This window comes from Calonectris borealis, chromosome 3 (assembly GCF_964195595.1).
Source record: "Calonectris borealis chromosome 3, bCalBor7.hap1.2, whole genome shotgun sequence".
NCBI lineage: Eukaryota > Metazoa > Chordata > Aves > Procellariiformes > Procellariidae > Calonectris > Calonectris borealis.
Window position 1 is genome coordinate 4,632,026 of NC_134314.1, and position 21,995 is coordinate 4,654,020.

The window sequence follows — 21,995 nt, forward strand, 5'->3', positions numbered from 1 at the left end:
GGCTCACCCATCCAGCCAGTTTTTTACCCAGCAAAGAGTGTACCTCTCTAAGCCATGAGGTCAAGCAGGACCTGCCTTCCATGAATCCGTGCTGGCTGGGTCTGATCCCCTGGTTGTCCCAGACATGGCTCGGGAGCGCCCTCAAAACAAACCGCTCCATGATCTTCCCTGGCACCAAGGTCAGGCTGACCGGCCTGTAGTTCCCCGGATCCTCCTTCCGGCCCTTCTTGTAGACGGGCGTCATGTTGGCAAGCCTCCAGTCATCCGGGACCTCCCCAGTTAACCAGGACTGCTGGTAAATGATGGAGAGCAGCTCGGCAAGCTCCTCCGCCAGCTCCCTCAGTACCCTCGGGTGGATCCCATTGGGCCCAATAGACTTGTAAGCATCTTCACTTCCACATTATTGCTGTCTTTGCTGGCCCAGCTCTTTAATTTTTTTTTCCATTTGTGTCAGCGTATCTGCTTACTTTCAGTATCTTCATACTCCTTCAGCTCATTGATAAAATGTTGTGTACCACAGGGCTTGCAAGACGAGACCAGAAACAATCCTGCATGAGTCAATGCCCCCATTCCAGTCAGTCAGCCTGTAAATTAATGTGTGCCATGTTCACGTTGTGCCGGTGTAGCTTGTTAATCAGAAAGTTTTGTGCTACTAAGTCAAATGCCTTGGAGAAGCCAATTATATTATATCAAAGCTATTATCTTTATCAACTAAACCTGTAATCTCATTAGAAGATGATAACAAGGACGTTTCACAGGACCTTTTTTCTATAAAACCAGGTTGATTGGCATTAATTATATCATCCACCTTTAATGATTTATTAATTGTGTTCAGAGTTGGACATTCCATTTTTATTTATTTTATTAGAATCGGTGTCAAGTTGACAGGCCTGTAATTACCTGGGGCTCTTACTTTTATCTTTGTTTGAAATATTGGCACAATATTAGATTTCTTCAAGTGCTCCGAGACATTGTGAGTGATCCCAAACTTACTGAAAAGTCCGCCTTAATAGTCCAACGAGTTTCTGGGCCCACTCCTCTGTAGCATTTGCGTTCAAGTTACTGAAATCCATTGATTCAATACCATGGAACTATTAATGGAAATAAGCAAGTATTAAGTTTATTTTGTTCTAAATATAGTTAAAACAAGTCTAATTTTTCTACTCATAGGTATCTCCTGTGTTCTTTTGTGTCATATACCATTTACACTTTCCAGCCACTGAAGCATTTCTATGAACATTATCTTCCCATTTTCTGATTTCTTTTCTAAGGATTTAATAAGGTGATGAGCTATTACGAATAGTTTTATTATAACTTCTTCATTTCTCACTCTGATTATATTTTTGTTTTCTGTGTTTTTTTTTTCTTTAACAAGGGTAACATTCCTTAACTTATTGTCATGATTTTTAGAATTAAAAATCAGAAATTTTAGCTAAATGTAGATGTAATTCTTTTAAAGGAGTGATAACTTCCAATTCAAGCCTTTAGAATTCACATTTCCAAGCATTAGCCTGTGATTGCTAAGCCTGGAAACATCCTTAAAATTTGTTTTAAAATTGAGCTGAGAATTGGATATATCACATAACTATTTTTAACTAACTTAACTAGAAGAAATAGTAAACTCTTTGTAACCAGCGGAAAAATAATAACACTAATAATAACACCAACAATAACACCAACAGTAATTCATAATGATAATTAATAATAATCCCCCACTTTAAGGGGACATCATAATGATTAGGAAATGGTAATTGTGAATAACATTGTAAGATCAATATAAAGGTCTCCAAACATTTTTGTTGAGTCTTTCTTTGGTCTTCAGTGTAGCTAATATCTTCATCCCAGGGGGTAAGGTTGACCTCAAGATTGGGAAAGGTATGTCCAGGCTGAGTATTTTAAATCACAACTTGCTGTGAGGGTGAAGCAGGAAAACAATCACTCAGTGTACAAAAATAGACACAAATAGCTACATAACTCTTCTGCTGCTCTAGATGGATATTCGTTTCACCTAGTGCATCAGTGGTGAAAGTGCTTATCACAACTTTTGCTTTCTGAAAGTAGTGTTTGGTTACAGCCCAACTCCAGGTTTTCTTCTGTTCAAACCACAGTTATGGGAGTTTAAGCAAGAAAGTCAAAGATCGTTTGGATCGACGATGGGCACTGTAAGACTGAACTCCCTCCATGTCCCCAGAGAAGATACAAGCTCACTGGTGTGATATATATTACAGGGGGAGCATGCAAGTCTTGTACTCTTTGTCTTTTACCCATTTAAAAGATGTACAGAGAATTTAAATATCCACAGATATCAGTCAGAGGCTGGAGGAGAAGAGTGAATTTATTTATTGATTTCACTTAATTAAAAAATGCTCCTAAAGAGGAATGTTTCTTTAGGATACAAAATCAGCTCTCTTTTCCAAACTAGTAATTTTTAAATATTAAAAGAACATGACAGGCTAGCTAATTTTGTACAGATATGTATATATTTTTTAGTTCTACATCTGCTGCAGTATTCTGTTGCATAATTGATTTAATCTCTAATTTTAAAGGAACGCTGAACTCTTTTAGTGGACTCCACATACATTTCTCCAGGGCAAAAACTGTCCTACTTTTTTCTCCTTAGTATCTGTTTACTGCTGGGCCATTTTCTTCTGAAACTGTAAACTACCCTCAGTGAAATAAATGAAGTCACAGTTGGAATACAGTTTACTGTACAGACTTATCACCACAAGATAAGAGCACCATCGCACACTCCAAAACTTCCTGAGCATTTTCTTTTCCCCTGCTCTTTTCTCTCAATCTTTCCATCAGTCTGAAAGACCATTTTACCCATCCTGGCTGCAGAATTCATGATTGGTGAACTGGTGAAATTGTAATGGAGCAGAAAGGCAAAACTGGCTGAGAAGGGAAATGCTAGTTCAGTCATTTAGACCTTTAAATTTGGATTCATGCACCCCAGTTCCACACACCCCTCCCCCCCCCCATTTCAGCATTACAAAAGCTATTGATACTTTTGTGGTGGGTTGTTGCTATTTTGTCTTTATTGCAGGTTCTTTCCGACATCCCCTAGAAAGGGATTTAAAGCTGCTGGTCCTTCTTCGGGCATCTGAAGGGATTTACTGTGATCGTCTGGAGGAAATAAATGTCCACCCAGGGAGTATTGGTATGAAACATGAGTTCACCTTTTCATAGGAAATCAATCTTAGGTAATAACCAAATCTACCGCTGTTGAGCCTGTTACTATGTCATGCAGGAAAACATGTAACAAAGGTACACACATTTTTTGAGCTAAAATTGTTAACTTTCACCAGGTCAATTCCTGGATTTTCTGTGGATTTTGTTTAGGCAAAATTTAACAGAAGTGATCAACCAGGTGTCAAATCCTGAGGTCTTTGTATGAGAAACTGGAGAGGACTTAAAAGGACTTACACACATTGTCCTGGTTTTGGCTGGATAGAGTTAAATTTCTTCCCAGTGCTGTGTTTTGGATTTAGTATGAGAAGAATGTTGATAACACACTGATGTTTTAGTTGTTGTTAAGTACCCTGCTAGTCAAGGACTTTTCAGCTTCCATGCTCTGCCAAGTGCACAAGAGGCTGGGAGGAAGCATAGCCAGGACAGCTGGCCCAGCTGGCCAACGGGGTATTCCGTACCATGTGACGTCATGCTCAGTATATGAATGGTAGGTGTGGTCCAAGAAGTAGCAATCACGGGTTTTTTGGGCATTACTCGGTGGGGGGCGAGCAATTGCATTGTGCATCACTCATTTTGTATATTCTATTATTATTATTATTATTTTGATATTATTATTATTATTATTTACCCATCCTTTTCTGTTCTATTAAATTGTCTTTATCTCAACGCACAAGTTTTCTCACTCTTACCCTTCCGATTCTCTCCCTGTCTCACTGGGGGGGGGAGGAGGGGGAGTGAGCGAGTGGCTGTGTGGTGTTTGGCTGCCTGCTGAGTTAAACCACAACACACATGTACAAGGGTTTGGTCTTGGTTCTAAATTTGAATTTTGTAAAAGGTAATTGTCAAATTCAAGAGTATTCAAACCAAGATGACCTTGTTGAGTGGAGAGCAATGCACACTGCCAGAGGGCATTTTGTCTCAGTTATCTTTGGTCTCTCTTAGGGTGAAACAAATTGCCCTCAAGTTTCCAGGCTAGGATGATGAGCTTAAACTCATATTGCTATTTTCAAATGCCTGACTTAAGTGAGATGAATTACATCCAAGAGCTACTGGATGGATCCAAATGCACATATTTAAATATTTCCAAACATTTTAACTCGTAGAAAGGTTTACAAAAGAAGGTTTATGTTAACTTTTACATCTCCTCATATAATTATGGTTAAAGAAATAAGTTAATCTTTCCATTTTCCATGTTTTAAAACGTTTTAAACAATACTTGAGTATTGCAAGACTTTGTTCATTGCTGAACTTTTGTAAAGACAGCAGAAATTCAAACAGCTATCAAGACAAATTGCTTCGATCAAGATTTGTAAAATAAGACAAGAGAAAAAACAAATGAACAAACAAACAAAAAACTCCAATTTGTTTCTGATAGTGACATTGAGAAACTATCACACACATTGATCAAGCAATTACAAACTTTTAGCAAATAGCTAAGTGGAATGTTTGGAAGGCAAGACAGAAACCTAATTGATTCTGGATTCTGAGAGGTTTTTTAAGTCTAAATTACTTAGAAGTTGAAGTATAACAGGAGCTAGCAATTTGACTTCTTATGATTTTAGGGGCTAGAAAAGAAGATAGATGCGTTGCTGCCGTTTAGCACACTATCATGGATCAAATAAGACTTCACAACTGTCCATGCTATCCTCTTAAACCACAGCAAATGCAAGATCATGGAAGTTACTTTGAATGTCTGTCTTGGTCGGATCAGGGTTGCATTACCGATGCTTGTCGCAGTCTTCTTTTGGACTATAGTGACATAATATGTCATGGAAAATGTTGTCCATGGAGAAGATTAACCCAAGCAGTAAAATGGGTTCACTAAATACTTGAAGCACAACTCCTCTGAAACAATGTGTCACTATTACAGATGCAGAACAAATGTTGAACTGACTCAAACTGAAAAATTTCAGATCAGGTCAGCAAATTGAAACAAAATATTTCAATGCAGGAAATTTTTCATGCTTCAAATGTAATCTTCTTGGAATACATCATTTATATGAAAAGTTCCTATATATTGGATTTTTGCCCTGGTTTTGGATCCTCTTTCCAGAAAAAAATGGTGAATTTTTCAAAGATCAGAAATATAAATAATAGCTGAGTAATTTTTTCTATCTTTCATTCCCGGATTTTTTATTTATTTTGTTTACTTAGGTAGATTTTTTTTTTTTAAGGTAGATATCTTTGTCTGTAATTCCAGTTTGAGTTAATGAGACTCCTATGGCACAATCCCTTATCTTGCCTTTACATGTGATGGTCATTCTACTTTATTAATGATTTATTTCTTGTTGACTTCGTATTTCAAGTGGACGTTGTTCTTACACTTCTTATAAAATATAGAAACATGTTTTAATAAATACAAAGATTTCCATGTATTTAGTTATTGCTTCAGTTCTTCTCCCCTAACTTTTGATGTCCTGCTTCTGTTTTTTCCAGGCGTTTATGGAAAGGTACAAATTTATAGCGCTTATCCCAAGACATCTTGGACACATCTGGGAACTAACGTTGCTCCTGGCAATGAAAGGTGGTATTTTGCCCAAATATGCCTCTAAATATTAAGTTTGGGCTCCTGTTCCTATGACTTGTATTAATATTACTCTTTTCATTTGTGATAATGTTTAAATATATCTAGGTAGAAGAACAATGATGTTACATCTTGCAAGAAAATTATACTATTTTTAGATTCATTTTACTACTAAAGAGGAATGAAGCTGCGATTTTTTTCTTTCCTTCTGTCCTTCCTTCTTTGCTTGCTTCTGTCTTTCTGTCCTTCTTCCTTCCTTCATTCCTCTGTCTCTCCTTCTGCTTTTCTCCTTCTTTTTAGAAGGAAGAGATGTACTCCAAAATGGCTGATATCTTGGTGATTAGGATGTTCATTTTGGTTTAAAAGACCTACATTAAAATCTCATCTCTGAATTAAACAAAACTGTGATATGAACCATGTTCTTCAACATCTCAGATCAGTCCTTTACGAAGTGGTTTCTGGAGTGAACATCTTAATTTCTGCTATTAGAATAAATCTTTTTTGTATATGTAATTAATGTCAATTGGCTCAAAGACTGTAAGGCTGCCTGTATAGCCTGAAGAATAAGGTTTCTGTCTGGGATGTGAGGATTCCAAGGTAGAGACACATTTTCACTTAATTTGGCAAAAATAGCTTTGAAATGCTACCTTCTGTCTCCCCTGTTGCTGCCCATCCATAAGCTTTTGCAGCCCCTGCAGCAGACTCATCTTCATGATCACTTACTCATGAATTTAGTCTGAAGGCTTAGCCAAAACCATCACCTAAGGCAGGTTAAGTGGAGTTGCCACAGACGCTTGTTAAGTGAATAGATGCCTAAGGCCTGAAGTTCAAACCTTTCACCTGAACCAGAGAACGTGTCTGCATAAGGATCTCACCTGTAAGTGCACTGACCATTAGTTGGTGTGGGGCAGACACCTACTAGCTCTCTCTGGAACTCTCTTGACTCTGCCTTGCACAAAATTTTCATCGCCTTTTGCTGTAATTCTTCCAAGTGCTTCATTTTAAACTGAAATACACATATTCAAAAAAAAAAATTCTACTAATCAGGCCTAACAACTCATTGGAAGAGTTGCCATCTAGGTAGAGGTGAAATATCAGCATTTAGGGAAGGAATTATTTGTAAACTCATTGTAGAGTTGTGCAGTGGAGGCACAAAGACCTCACAAGTAGGATTCGTTTGTTGTTAGCTCTCACAAAGTGGAGTGTAGCCTAGTGTAGGTTAATTGTTTAGGATTGCTGTATAGTCAGTGGGGAGACAGATACTTCCAGACGCTGATTCAAACCATGCAACATTAGAATCACCCTTTGGAAATTCTTCTCTTTCCCTGATTAAGATGGGAGTTCGGAGTAGGCAGATTCTTGACTGAAGCATGCCAGTTAAATACTTGGATGAAATGGATCCAGGCTAGTATTGGTCTGCCGCCCAGATGTTTTATATGAAGTATCATGAGGTGCTAAGATACAAGTATATGGAGTTCATTCATCCACCTTAAATACGGCACAAACAGTTGTTTCCATTGTTAAAAGAAAGAAAAAGAAAAAAAAGCTATTTATCATGAAAAGTCTACTAATAGCCAGCTAAGAGTTAATGTGGTTAGATACAGGAAATAAGCAAGTCAGTGCTAGAATATGAAAGCTGAAGGAAGTGGCTTTTTTATTGACTGAGAGAAGCTGCTGTATATATTTTCCAGCATGAATCAGCACATGAGTTAGGGAAGGACTTAGGCTTTCAAAAAGAAAGCAGAAAAAAAAAAAAAAGGAATTGCTTATTTACTTACAGTGGAAACCTAAATTAGTATTTCAACAGATTAGCATCTTAGATGCTCTCTTTTGCTTACTGATTCCTCTCATTAGACTTCTTTGAAGTGCAAAAGTCAAGAGAGTTATGTTTGGGTCCACAAGATGTGAATTGTTATTGGATAGTATACCTGGAACTGGACTTAAGATTCAACTTGTAGTATGGGTTGCAGGTGAATTGTCAAAAATCCCAGACATACGCCACAATTATTCTTACTCTGTGTGGTTTTGCTTCCTCTTTGCCAGTGCATATATCCTTGAATAATACAAAGTTCTCAGTTGCACTAACACTTTCCTGCTGTTTCAGAAACTGTCCAGTGCTTCCTCTAAGCAAAAAAAGAAATCAAAGTTTTGGTAGAGTTCTCTTAACAGGTGCTGAAAACTGGAAGTATTCATCTTAAGCCTACTCATCTTTGAAAAAACCTGTGAGAAGAGACACTAAGAAAACTTGGCAACATAGTTGGCTAGTTACATCCCTTTAGCACTTTCCTTTCTCTCTGCACTTCTGTAACTCTTGAGTGCATGATGTGGCATTCTCTGAATTAATTCATTTTCTCAGCAATTACCTGAGGAATATAGATCATCACCCAGCCAGCACCAGTCACCCTTTGGGTGTTTATCAAATATATATAAACACTAATCACTATTCATTTTGCTTTAACTAAATGCTTTTATTTTCTGTATGTGAAGCTAAAAAAAACCCCCTAAGCTACAAATATAACTTTAAATGCAAAAGGGTATCTTCAGTTCAAGATTGAAACAGATAAATGTATGTGTCTGTGTGAAATGTTAAAAAAGGTGCTTAAGCTCCCATTCAAGTCAGTGGAGTTGTAAGTGCTGGAGCCCAGAGGACTATTTAGCCACCAAGGACAACACTCAGGTACCTAAACATAGATTTTGGGCTCATCTGAGGTGCCTTTGGGCTCATCTGAGGTGCCTTTGAATTCCCTCCACGGCTTCCACCTCTGTCTCCAGGAACTCTCCATGAACAAGTCCTATCATATCTACAAGCTGATGTCTTAGATATCCTGGGACGTCTCAAACAGCAACAGGTGCTCCTGTTTAGGCACTCAAATCCTGCTCTGTGTGCTCAATTCAGAGAGAGCTGAACTGCCTTCCACACACTACTGACTGTACCCATCGACTATACTGGAAGCTTAAAGGCCAAGTGCACACACACATACCCCTACACATGGACACCTACATTTTGGGGTCTAAGTCCAAAGCTGACTTTCAGCTCTGTAGGATATTCCTGGCACCAAAAATGGTCTGACACATCTTTGGTAGGCAACTTACTTGAGCCCTGCAACTCTGTACTGGAACTGTGTACCTTGTTAACCAATGGTGTGAAATAGACCTTTCAGGATGAAATTCCTCCTACATATTTTAGACATCTGTTTTTGCAGAAAGCCCTAAAGGGGCTTTTCCTAGTGCATAGCCTGTGGATTCTTTCTGAGATGTGCCTAGGCAAAACTATTGTTCATTTTTAAGGAAATCTGTGAGCATAACTCTCATAAATTGAATGACATTAACTTAATATCTCGGTGTTACAGGATTTTTGTGGAGGACGAAGTGGATTGGAATAATGGTGGAGATATTGTGATCAGCTCTTCTTCTTATGAAGCCCACCAAGCTGAAGTAGTTACACTTAAAGAAGTCAATGGTCATAGCATAAGAATTCATGAACGCCTTCTGTACAGGCATATTGGTAAGGAATCTGTCTTTCCATTTGAGAGTTTTCTTCTGAAGCATTGACTTTCCCTTTCAGATCTCACCAACACCAGTTCTACTTTATTGAGGTATCTTCATTTCTTTCTCCATATGCTTTTTTTCTTGCTGTTTTGATACTGAAAATGTGATGTTCAGAATTGCACAGAATAGGTGATTCTAACATGAATTTCTGGGAATAGAACTAGTTCAGTGCTGAATAATTTTGGAAAACTTCTTGGTGTTTCATGTTTTAAGTAGAACTGGTTAACAGAGAGAGAAATTACCTGAAATTTTAAAGGAAAAGATAAATGCAGGGTTTTTTAGGCTATTTACACAATTTCTATGGTGTGTCAAAAAGTGAAAAATTAAAAAAAACCTTTTTTTGCAAAATAATTAGACTCATGGAGTTTCAAGTGCAAAATTTTATCAACTCCATGGCACAAAACTAATGTATTGGTAATCTAATATGTAAATAAACGTAAAATCTGTATATAGCTCTATTTCTTGTGTAGATTACATGGGATCTGTATTTAACTGGAAAAAGAGATGCACTGTTGATCTTAATTTAATTTTATTTCAGCATATAATGTAAATTTATTACCATCTATTTAACAAAAATAAAAGAATTGTTATTAGCAGGTCAAATTCTGAATCTCCAAAACCAGGATTTTTTCCTGTGCATAGCAATATTTTTTAAAATTCAGTCTTTATTCAAGCTAGTAGGCACAGAAGTTAGTATAATGGATAAAAAGGTTCAGAAATTGTGTGTTTTAAATGGCTATACGTGTGCTAGTAAACAAAGCTTCACTTGGAACTGAACCCTGTTCTGCAATTATCCATAGTGTTAATCGATAGTAACCTCCCTGGCACTGTTTTGTATGACAATTGCATTTAAAAAAAAAAATGCAGTTCAAAGGATAGCACGTCTAGACCCTATTTCCAGCAGTTTATGCATGGCCTTTCTTTTTTGCGAAGCAAGGAAGAAACCTGCCAGTCAGTCTTGGGGCCAGAGAATGGTTCTTAACCTATTTTCTTAGCTAATGTAGGTACAATACGTGTATCCTGAGATAAAATGAATGCATATGCATTGAGTACTGCAGCAGTTGTTAGATATAGTTGAAAAAAAAAAAAAAAGGACTGATAGGAGAATTAAGAGCTACATAAATACTGGGATTCACCTGGGCAAATGTAGGTATCTACATGAGCTAGTCACTCTCAGCTCCCTTGATAATCAAAGCAGAAAAATACATACTACTCACTTGTATTTCATCTCCCCCTAAAGCAGATGTATAAAATAGATAACAAATTGCACTTGAGAATTGCCTATTGCTCTCCACTGTACATCGAAACAGCTTGGATAACTAAATCATACCTGTACATATCTAAAGTAACTTGAGATTAATTCCAAACTAGACACCTGCATAAACTCTCTCAAAAGTCTCATTTAGAAAAACTTTGTTTTAGAAAACACATGGAACCCAGACTCTGTAGCAAATTGTTTTTTAGCATTGTCATTGGTCTGCTCCTAGTGAGAATTCATGGATATCAACTCTGCAGTGTACTGAAGAATAACTCCAGCACATAGGACTTAGAAAAAATGAAGTGTGAATCTGTTCATTGGTTTGGCACCTGCACACTTCAGGGAAAAGATTTAGCACCTTCTTTTTCTAAAAATGAAATATGTTGATAAAATAAAAGCGCGTGGTGAATATTTGATGGGCAGGTGGCCTTTCTGGCTTTGTGTTGATGCATGTAGATTGTGCTGGAGGAAAAACACACCTGAATGTCAGTGCAGATTCTGCAGAGAAGCTGTGCATAAGCTGTCAGGCTTTATGTCCCTCAAAGCACTGGTTTATAGGTATGATAGACACTTATCACATTTTCTTTCTTGAAACTCCCCAGGGCATTCCCATGACATGGAAGATGGTAGACACATCCCTTTGGCTGCGGAGGTTGGACTCCTAACACGGAACGTACAGATCAAGTCTGACGTGGCTTGCGCTGGGAGGATGCTGGTGGGACGTTTCACAGACTCCAGTGGGACAGAGTTTGAAGGTAGTTGAGATTCACCTGTCCTCATCGACCAGACCAGTTCTGCCCAAGAAAGTACGGTCTAACAACAGATGTATCCATTTGCATGTGCTATGTGCTAAGCAAACTGTGACTGTGCGACATGTATGAAACATGAGTACTAATAATATTTCATAAATAATGGAATATCTTTTAGGAGGGGCTGTTCTGTGGTTAGTTGGGTTTTACTATAACTTTATATATATTTATGAACAAATACTCATTACTGGCAACTCACTGAAAAAGATTGCCAGCTATTATATGCCTGAGTGCTGTTTAAATGGGTGTCATTCTTACCAGTTCTTAGGTAATTTTGTAAGATTTTATGTCACTACAGTTATCTCATTGCAGGTGTCCTTCAACTCTTAAATATTGAATTTTTGAACTTTGGGCCTCCTCAGCTTTCTGCCATTGAATTCAGGAATATATCCCAAGGGTCCTCGGTGGTGTCATCCAGCATTAGTGGTAGCTGCGGAGTTGGCATTAAAGCAGTCACGAGCAACTGGATCTTGTTGCATGATAACACAGTGTTCAACACGGTTGGACCTGGCATCGATTTGGAAGGGCAAAATCATTCTCTCATCAGGAACCTTGTTATTCTGAGCAGGCAGCCAGAAGGCTTATTAAACTGGACTGCTGGCATCAAGGTGAACCTTGTCATTGGTGTCTCCCTCTGTGGCAATGCTGTGGCAGGATCTGAGCGCATTGGCTTCCACATCAGGGGCCAGGAGTGTTTGCTAGACGGAGAGTATTGTAGTGAAAACGTGGCCCATTCAAGTCTCCATGGTATTCATTTGTACCGGGGAGATGGATTTCAGAGCTGCACTAGAATCACAGGTTTTGTATCCTATAAGAATTACGACTATGGTGTCATGTTCCACCTTGGAAGCAGTGTCGTCATGGACAATGTGGTGCTGGTGGACAACACTGTGGGTCTCATGCCAGTAGTGTACTGTCTCTATGCCAAGCAATGTCACACGGGGAAAAGATTCATAGAACTTAGAAACTCCATCATCATTGCAACAAGCTCAACTTTTGACTGCATCAGAGACAGGATCAAGCCTCACTCAGCTGATCTAACAGCCAAGGATCGACCACCATACTACCCTCTGAGAGGCCGTGTTGGGATTTTATGGCCTACGTTTACCACCATTCCCAGCCAAAGGCCAGATAACCCATGGCACAAAACTGGGCATTGTCCAAAAGTCCTGGGAATCATGAAGCTGAAAGGTTGGTCTTCCATGTCCACTGGCCAGACTGTTCTGTCACTGTTTTTCTTGACTAATTACATTTTTCCGATTGAAGGTGCAGCCTTCTGCACCCACAAATGGACGTGGTGGGGAAATCCAAGCCTCAGTGGAATTAATAACAGAATTATTCTTCAGTTTGATAGAGTTCAATAAAAAAAAAAAATGATTTGGTATTTCTCACTTTCTGAATCTACTGCAGTATAATTATGTCATATGCTAATGTGTATGTATTTTACCTCAAACATGCCCACCTTCTGTGCTATCTATTTTTCCACTTGATTCATCTCTCTGATCTATAGTTACCTCTAGCTAAATAAAGATACCAAGTTTGAGAAGTTAATAGCACACTTTGTATAGAATTTGCATAGAACATAATGACTACATGTGCACAGAAACAGTTATGGGTTTTATTATTATAAGGGATTGCACAAGAGGGATAAAAGTCAGTTATGTATCCCATATCTTTGGTTCAAATGAATTTTACAGTCCGCAGAGTAATATTTGCATATAGCAGAACCTAGATAGCTGGTTGCCGTAGTGGGATTTAGATACCTCACAGTTTTTCATGTCTTTATCCCTCACTGCTACCTACTTCTGTAAGAAAAAGTATCCTCTTTTTACTGAAGAATGAGGGAGACAGAGAAAGACAAACAGACTTGCCCAGAATCTCACAGAAAATTTATGGCAAAGCATGGATTTTGTAGCTGCACAAGAGTTCAGTGCCAGAGCCAGGCATATGTCACCAGACCCAGCTCATCTTATATTAACATCTGGCAAGTGGATAAACCATCCAAAGCAGGTTGTCATTAAACTGGTTCTTACTGATTCAAATGAAAATTTATTAATCACTCTTGCTTTTGTTTCTTTCTCACTCTTTCCTTTGATTTCATTTCCTATGAGCAAGACTTGGTTTGTGTCAACTTAAGATACAACTTGGCTATGGAATATTCTAAAGCCAACTGAAGATCTATGATCAATGCAATTAGTCTGATTTAAAAATTATTTGTGCATATATGTATTTGAGTATATGAGAGCAATTTAATATGGAAAATGTCAAGGAACAGAGCCTTTCTCTCTCTAGTTCTGGCACTCCTCTAATCACTTTTCCTCACTTGATCTTCTCTTAATCCCTGGCAGAAGTCACCTTTACTGGTTTTACAAAGAACTGCTACAGTGAAGACAGGGATGTCTGCATCATGACAAATGCTGACCATTTAGGCATCACGCCTCTTATTACAGCAGAGAGATCAAGGATGTTACATGTCAATGAGAAGGACAAGTTCTACTTTCATCCAACAAGGTAATATGAACAAAGTTCTTTTTGAACTATCTTTTTCAGTGGTTTGTGCAAAAAAAGGCACTTACAGTTTTGGGACTCTCCTCATCTCTTTTTGTATCAGCTGTCTTTTGGTATTGTCTTACAAAGAGTTTAAGCAATTGGTTTAGACTGGATGTCTAGCTGCAGAGCAGTCCCATTCTTTGTCTCTGTCTGCTCTTGTACTGCTCCTGTCTGGCAAAAATGAACAAGCTCAGACATCAAACACACATGCACAGAAAAACTCGAATCCAGAAAAAAAGAAAAGAAAAGGAAAAAAAGCAAACTTAGTTTAGGGCAATTTTTTTAAATTTGAGATTCAGATTCCATCAAGATGCATCTCCAGACCAATCCTCTGGGATCTCCCTTTTTATTGACATTTGTATAGCAAAACAAGCTTCACATATCCCATTTCTTAAACTCCATCCTGAGCATCTCTGACTTCTCAGCCTCAGGCTTCAGAAAATGTCAGGACCTCCAGCAAAAAACCCTGAGACAGGGAATGTCCTTTTGGTCAGGGAAGCGGAGCTTGATTTTTGTCTGCGAGATCACATCACAAATGTTGATCAGTACCAGGCAGGCTGTGAGATGTCAAATGATTGCCAGAACTGCTCCTGCCCAGGGGAATATCATCTGCGTGCGGAGCAACATGGAAGAGGGAGGGGAGAGCTTCATCTGTAACCTTAAGTCACTGCTGGTTGCAGTGGTTTAAACATACCGCATCCAATGGAATCCACATGCCTATTTATTTATTACAATCAGTGAACACAATACAGAGGCTATGTCAGGAAAGCCTTGAAGTAGCAAAAAAATCCAGCATGGACTCCACTCGCCAGTCAAAAATAATTGGAGGTGTCCCACGCTGCTATGTTTAGAGCCCCTCCAGCCTTCTGCAGTGATTTTTATTTTATTCTATATTTTTGTTTTTTGCTCTGGGCGTTAGTTTGCGTGTAGATTTCTGAGACCTGTCCAGCTTGTCAGCTCCCATTACGTTTCACTCTCGTATCCATCCCACAATATTATGCTCTTAGTGAGCTGCTGAATACACAATCCACTGCAAGAGCTGGTGATTTTGAAACGTGATGAATGCACATGAATTACTGAATGCTTTCTTAGCAGTCTAGTAAACCTCTGAGGGAGATTACATGTCTCAGTGCTTCTCATGAATTATCTGCATGCATTTTTTTAATCCACCTTTGCAACTGCTGAGCTTGATCTAGGTTGTGGCTGCATTGTTCTGCTTCAGCATCCTGAAGGGGTATCTTGATGGATATGTCCTGTCAAAGAGAAGGTGAGCATTGCCTTAGAGCAAGAGAGGAAATAGAAACATCAGGGAATATGGCAAGACCACGAAGTACTTTGCTTGTACCACTGCTAGACCTAATGAGCTGAAATGTTGGATCTTCTGAGAGATGTTCAAGAATTGAAGTAGTTGTCAGGATCAGAGGAGCTATCTTTGTTCTCCACGTTTTTTGAGCTGTGTTGGTTGGGGGCATTGGTCCATTTGGTTCTCTGTCCTTACTGTAAATCTCTGCCTATATCTGTTTGCCGCATTCAAAATGTCAATAATTGGGTTTTTCCAACCTAAGCCCAAGAAATTCTAAGTTTTCTTCAGGACTTAATGTGTATCCATGTAGCAATCTGTAGACGTTTCCGTGGACTTTGCTGGATTACAAGTCATTGTATCTCATTGTATTTTGTAATAGGAGTGATATGGCCAGTTGGCTAGTTCCTTTAAGCTGTGCTAAACCTTTAGTCAAAATGCAGTTAAAAGCACATAAGATCCTCAACATGGGATTCAGCTCACTACACTTTAGTGATCCAGAAATTAGGCGTGTAATCTAAAGAAGACACTAATCTCATTCTGTAGTCAATAGAGATCCTTGTCTAGGAAATTATTCATCTCAACTGTCCTATATATGTCTCAAACGAGGTGAGTTCCACTCCAACGAACCTGTCCTGTTGCAGGTACCTCTCTCTGTGGAAGCCAGTCTTTAATGATCTACATAGAAATTTATAGGTTTTTCTGGGTGTTTCAAGCCACTAAACTTACAATTTCCTCCTGAGAGTATGCTGATGATAAAATTGGATAAACTTGTTTGAAAAATTGGAAAAGCTTGTAGTTTGCTGAGGTACATTATCATGCCATCCAAAAAGAGCTTTGTTCTATTTTGGACTAACGCTTTGAAACTCTCTTATCTTATTAGTCTTACTTTCAAAGTACAGTTTAATTCTATTCTTAGGGTCTGAACCTGTTATTAGAAAAAGAGAAATAGCTATTCGTGGTCTGGGAGACAGTACTGGTTGAGTAATCACTTACTACTAAATACGTGTGATTGGGTGATGAAACCCTGGCTCAGGCGTAGCTTTGCGGTGAGATCCATGTATATAAGCCCATCAAAATGACCAAAATGACATTGAATCTCCAAACCCATTTTTTTTATTAGAATTATTATTTAAATTAGGACAATTATTAAATTAGGACAATAATCTTTTCAGACGCAGTTCCAAACACCTGGGCATGAAAGAAAAAAAAACAACAAAAGACACAGGTTTATAAACACATTAATCCTTATGCACTGTGTCTTATTAGAATGGTGTTTCTCTTTCAAGTTCCTTTCTACTCTAACAATGTTAAGTGGCTCCTTGACCTGCAGCAAACTTCTCTGAATTCCTAGCAGAAGTTTCTTTATTGAAGATGTGTGCTCCCTGCTGGCTCCCTCTCTCATACTTTCTGCCATTCCACCTTCCTTCATGCTTTCTCCTGCATAAGCTTAGTTGCTGATGGGAAGGTGCAATTTTCTGACCCTTCAGAGGGCTCCCCCATTCCAGAGTGCAGTGGTTAGAACAAGGCAAAGAGATATTGCTGGGCAGCCAATGCTTTTTAACAAAATTTTATGTACAACACACACCAATCTGTAAGCAAAAAATAAACAACCCATCACCTGGTGGATGTGAAGAGCAATGCCTGTGCCCTATCAGCACTGCACGCTGCAGCAGAGATATTCCTGGTCACTTGGTGCGATAGCAACCAATACACATTTCCCCTTCACTCAGCAACTACAGGCTTCATCTGCCATAGGTAAAAAATTAATGACATATGGATATTGATGATTGCATCACTGTAGGTCCTCAAATCAGGAAATCCAAGAGGGAACCATGGGTATTCAAGCTGCAAATTTATAGCTGGCTCCAAGGACCATGACGGTCCATACTGCCCAAAACAAACCCCAGGGAGAACGAGATTTGGGGATAGAAGTTATACTGGAAATAAGATGATTTTCTCTGTCCAAACCCAGCCAACATTTGGAGAGGGAGGATGCCGATTTGTCTTTTTTGGCTGTTTGGATGGAAACATGCCACAATGTAAATATTGTTCCAGAATTTCTTTACAGACTATTCCAGACCTCCAGACTGATATGCTTAGGTGTCATTTACTTTTGCTTATTTCCCATTTTTTTCTTTTCTTGGGCATGTGAGTTGACCTAGTAAATATCAAGATGTTACATGGATGTGCAGAAGTGTTTGTTGCCAGTGTAACTAAATTACAAACAGCAACACAATATTTTTCTTTCGCTCTCCTCTTCATAACTACCTCTCCTGCCTGCCAGTGAGACCTCCGAAGACACCGTGTTCCCTGAAAAGACATGCAAAGGCTCGCGAAAGGCCCTTTTCAAGGATTTGGATGGAGGTGTCCTGGACCTAGAACCGCCTGTTTCTGTTTTCCCAAAGTCAGAATTTGAATGGACACAGTTCTACTTGCAAGCTGGTAAGTACCTGCGCTTGCTGGAGTGCTTGCAAACTCACACATACATTTGACCCATGAGGTGTGGGTTTACCCCAGGCTTTCATTGTGACCTGGTTTTGGCTGGGATAGGGTTAAATTTCTTCCTAGAGCTGTGTTTTGGATTTAGTATGAGAAGAATGTTGATAATACACTGATGTTTTCAGTTGTTGCTAAGTACCCTGCTAGTCAAGGACATTCAGCTTAAAAAAAAAAAACACACAACAAAACAAACAAGCATTGGGAGAGAGCACAGCCAGGACAGCTGGCCCAGCTGGCCAACGGGGTATCCCATACCATGTGACGTCATGCTCAGTATATGAATGGTAGGCGTATTCCAGGAAGTAGCGATCGCTACTTGGTGATCGGTCAGCGCGGGTGGTGAGCAATTGCATTGTGCATCACTCATTTTGTATATTCTATCATTATCATTATTATTTTCCCTCTTCTGTTCTATTAAACTGTCTTTATCTCAGCCCACGAGTTCTTCTCACTCTTACCCTTCCGATTCTCTCCCCATCCTCCTGGGGGGGGTGGGGTGGGGGGACAGTGAGCAAGCGGCTGCGTGGTGTTTGGCTGCCTGCCGGGTTAAACCACAACACACTGAGACCTACAACTGGGTCGAGATGGTGGTGGTCCCGGATTGTGTGATGCCTTTCCAGGATGGATGTAGTGAATTACAGTATGGAAGTTTGGGAGGCCTCATTGCACAGTTCTGTGTCCACCAGCGCCTCTCTGCCTTCTTGCAGAATCATGTCACCTGGCGTCTTTATCCCCTTTAGGGTTTAATTCATTCATTTTAAAACCAGAACAGAACTTACCTGCCCTTTGCAAAGTCCTCTGAGAGCATTAAGTAAGACATGCCATGTAAATGCTACGTAAGTGCAAAATAATAACAATAATTGGCCCAGAGAGGATTTTCATCCATATCCTACTGAGGAGATAATCAAGCTGAAAACCCACTCCAGAAGTTTAAAGACCCCTCTCTCTGGTTTAAAAAGGCCCATTCTGCTCAGTAACCACTTTCTGAAGGTTCACACAGCAAGGCTCCGTTCTCATTCTGATTAAAACTCTGCTCCCTGATTCCAAATAAACTCTTTAATTACAATTAGCGTTTCCTGCGCCTGCTGCTGATGGCGGCCATTTTGCTGAAAAGGCGCATCATTTGTGACTCCAGCGGTATGGGAGACTGACGGAAAGGACTGCAATTAATCCTGTTTTCCATCCCACTCTAAAACTGATTAAACACGAGAAGAACTTTAATCTTTAAACAAAATGTCTAATGTGTATCCAGTAAAGGCTTTTCCGCTAAGGATCCCGCTCTAACTGGCTGCTTGCAGGGCTGATTAATGTGTTGTCTAGATGCAAACACACTGGTTTTTACTCTACCTTTTCTGCCCTGATTATGAATCACATGCAAGCGCTAATACCTTAGCAGTATTACCACGTAGCACCTGCATATTAATGCATACGTATTTTTGCATACAGAACCTGGATTTTATTTAGATTTGCACCATTTTTAGCACACCCTGGCACACAGTCATGTGCATGCCAGGAATCTCCACCATCTAAACTGCACTGACAGTGCAACCTGCGCTCCACAGGGTTTATCTCCTTGTATAATGGAGGCGACAGCATATGGTAAATGCTGCCTGCCTCTGAGGCTATAACAAAATTGCTGTGTTTTCTTCTTGCTGCCCAAATATGAATGGGGATTTTTTTCCCCTTCCCTTCACAATTGTGTGTTTAATTCCTCTGTATTTCTCATTCTGACCTGCAGTTCCTTTCATGTTGAGGTTGACATTTGCAAAGGCACAGCTTGACGCTAAGGTGAATTCATGGTCGTCTTCTTCCCTTCTCTCCCCCCTCCTTCTCCCTCTTGAAAGTTGTAGCACTGAACATTTTGCACAGCGCAATGCAGGCTCCCACGCTAGACAAATAGGAGAAAATGCTCACCTTTCCTGCTCCCACAGATCTTCCGTGGGGCCAGATTCCCCCTTGGCGTGCCAGTTGTTCAAGGCCAATGACGATGGTGGTGTTATGATGGTGATGAGCAGAATTTGGCCCTTGGAGTTCTACCTTTCCTGAATCCAGATGAGCATTTGGTACTTATGTTATCTGGGTGGTCAAGACCCATCTGCTGATCCTCTCATTTGTGCATCCACCTGGTACCCTGTTAAACCCAAGTAATTCTGACCGCCGCTAGCAGCTTCATCAGAGCACTGCGATGCAGCGGTTAGTGCTCTGCTAGCCTGACTAAGCACAGAAACAGGAGATAGTCTTTTCAGGTAGCTACACAACATCCTTGCCACTTCCACAGTTCAGGGACACAAGTTTCTTTGAGACTCAAAAGCTCTGGCTTTCCGCATCCTCTTAATTGCACCTTCATCCAGACACATGTATATATTCCCTTTAAGCTTCTAGCTTAGACAATCACCTTGCAGTTATTGGCCCTTAGCCATTTCTAGATATTCTGATTACTCCAGGGGGAGCAAACCAAAACACTCAATGTACTTCAGGGACACAAAAGTCAGGAAGATGTTTTCCCAGAAGAATACCATAGGGAAAAGGGTGTGAGAGCCATAACTGGGGCACAGTGGACCATTCAGTATAATTTTAATGTTCCTGAATTCATATGATGTCTTTTATTGATGACGCAATCGATATAGAATATATGTAATATATTATTTGTATATATATGTGTGCAGGTATGCAATCGGCAAGGAGGGTCCGCTTGGTTTCCTGAGTCCTGCCTACTGCAGATGGGCAGTAACAAACCATGCAATGTATATTTAATGATGTACCCACTTTTTTTTTCTTTCGTCTTTCTGTGTGCCTGATCTTTTACCTCCTGCGTTAGCTCTTTGGGTCATAGACCAGGTCTTTTTACTGTGGCTTTGTGTAGAAACAGAGTTGTTCAAGTAAAACTGAAGTTTTAGTTTTCCGGATAAACCACAGAATTCAGAAAAAAAAAAAAAAAAGAAAACAAAGAGGGAACAGATCCAAGATTTTTGTTATTATTATTTCTACTGAAAGAAAAAGGAGCAACAACAAAAGTGGGTTTGAGTCAAAAAAAGCATAATTACTTTTTAATCTATGAGTACTTTTTGCTCTTTTTTTTCTCTTAAATGGAATGCTGCAACAGTTTAGAATTAAATGTTTTCCAACACCCCCTCCCCTAAATCATTTATGAGGAACTTTCACAGTATCATTTTTCAAATTATCCAAAACTATTTAATGAGTTTAACATGAATTTGTAATTATTTTAATCTCTTTGAGCTGCCATTTTTGGATGACAAAATGTTTTTCTCCCAAAACTCATCTTTATATGAAACCTCTTACAAAAGAGCTTGGGGCCGGGCCTGGAGCACTAAAAGATACCACGATACAGGAAATATGAGAATCACAAGCTGTACAGCAGATTTAGCTATAAACATGAGTGTGTCTAGCTGAGGAATGAAAGATAAGTGAACAGTTCGTGCACTCAACTGATTTCTGTGTCCAGGTTAAAATCCCTATTCCGAGAAGAATTGATGATACAACCATCGTCCTGTAGTTAAGGTTTCAACCATTTGCTACCTATCGATAATTATAAGACTCTGTTAGCGTACTGCCTCATGACAATGTCTGTAACCCAACAAAAGTCAACTCCCAGAGACACTGAAGTTTGTTTTCTTCCCTTCGTGGAAATGCAGCTGAGGACCAGAGGCTGACAGAAGATTCATCTGACCCCACTTCCATTGCCTCCAGTGTTCTCTCTGGTGAACAAAGAGAGATTGACACCTTAAGGGCAGAAGTTAGGTGGGCTGATACATGGATGTCTGAGAGATGAACCCAAGCATTTCAAGTTTAATCTAGAGCCTGCAAACACACATATTTTCTTCCTGCTGGCAGACACGTTCTAGGCACTTTTTAAAACAATTTGGACTGAATAATCACGGAATCATAGAATCATAGAACAGCCCAGGTTGGAAAGGACCTCGAAAGGTCATCTGGTCTAAACTTTCATGGAAAGGGAACCTAGATTAGATCATCTAGCACCCTGTCCAATTGCATCTTGAAAACCTCCAGTGATGGAGACTCTACAACATCCCTAGGGAGGTTGCTCCAGTGAATGATTGTTCTCAATGTATAAAAAATTATTTCTTATAGTAAGATGAGACGTCTCCCAGTGCAAATTGTACCCATTGCAACTTGTCTTCTCCACGTGGCTCCTTGTGAAGAGAGAGCCTCCGTCCTCTTTGCAGCCTCCTGTTAAGTACTGGAATACTGTGATGAGGTCCTCTGAGCCTTCTCTTCTCTTCTTCAGGCAGAAAAGACCTAACTCCTTTAGTCTTTCCTCACAGGGCAAGT

The 21,995-nt window shown here is 39.5% G+C and overlaps 1 protein-coding gene across 1 annotated transcript in view; it reads left to right on the forward strand.

Annotated features, from left to right (window-relative positions):
- Nucleotides 1-21,995, forward strand: part of PKHD1 (PKHD1 ciliary IPT domain containing fibrocystin/polyductin) — a 266,225-nt gene that overhangs the window by 174,662 nt on the left and 69,568 nt on the right. Inside the window, exons 52-58 of the mRNA XM_075144880.1 lie at nucleotides 3,047-3,160; nucleotides 5,629-5,716; nucleotides 9,067-9,221; nucleotides 11,126-11,278; nucleotides 11,645-12,523; nucleotides 13,681-13,843; nucleotides 17,470-17,627. Of these exons, the coding sequence (XP_075000981.1) occupies nucleotides 3,047-3,160; nucleotides 5,629-5,716; nucleotides 9,067-9,221; nucleotides 11,126-11,278; nucleotides 11,645-12,523; nucleotides 13,681-13,843; nucleotides 17,470-17,627 (1,710 nt within the window). The remainder of the gene's footprint in view (nucleotides 1-3,046; nucleotides 3,161-5,628; nucleotides 5,717-9,066; nucleotides 9,222-11,125; nucleotides 11,279-11,644; nucleotides 12,524-13,680; nucleotides 13,844-17,469; nucleotides 17,628-21,995) is intronic.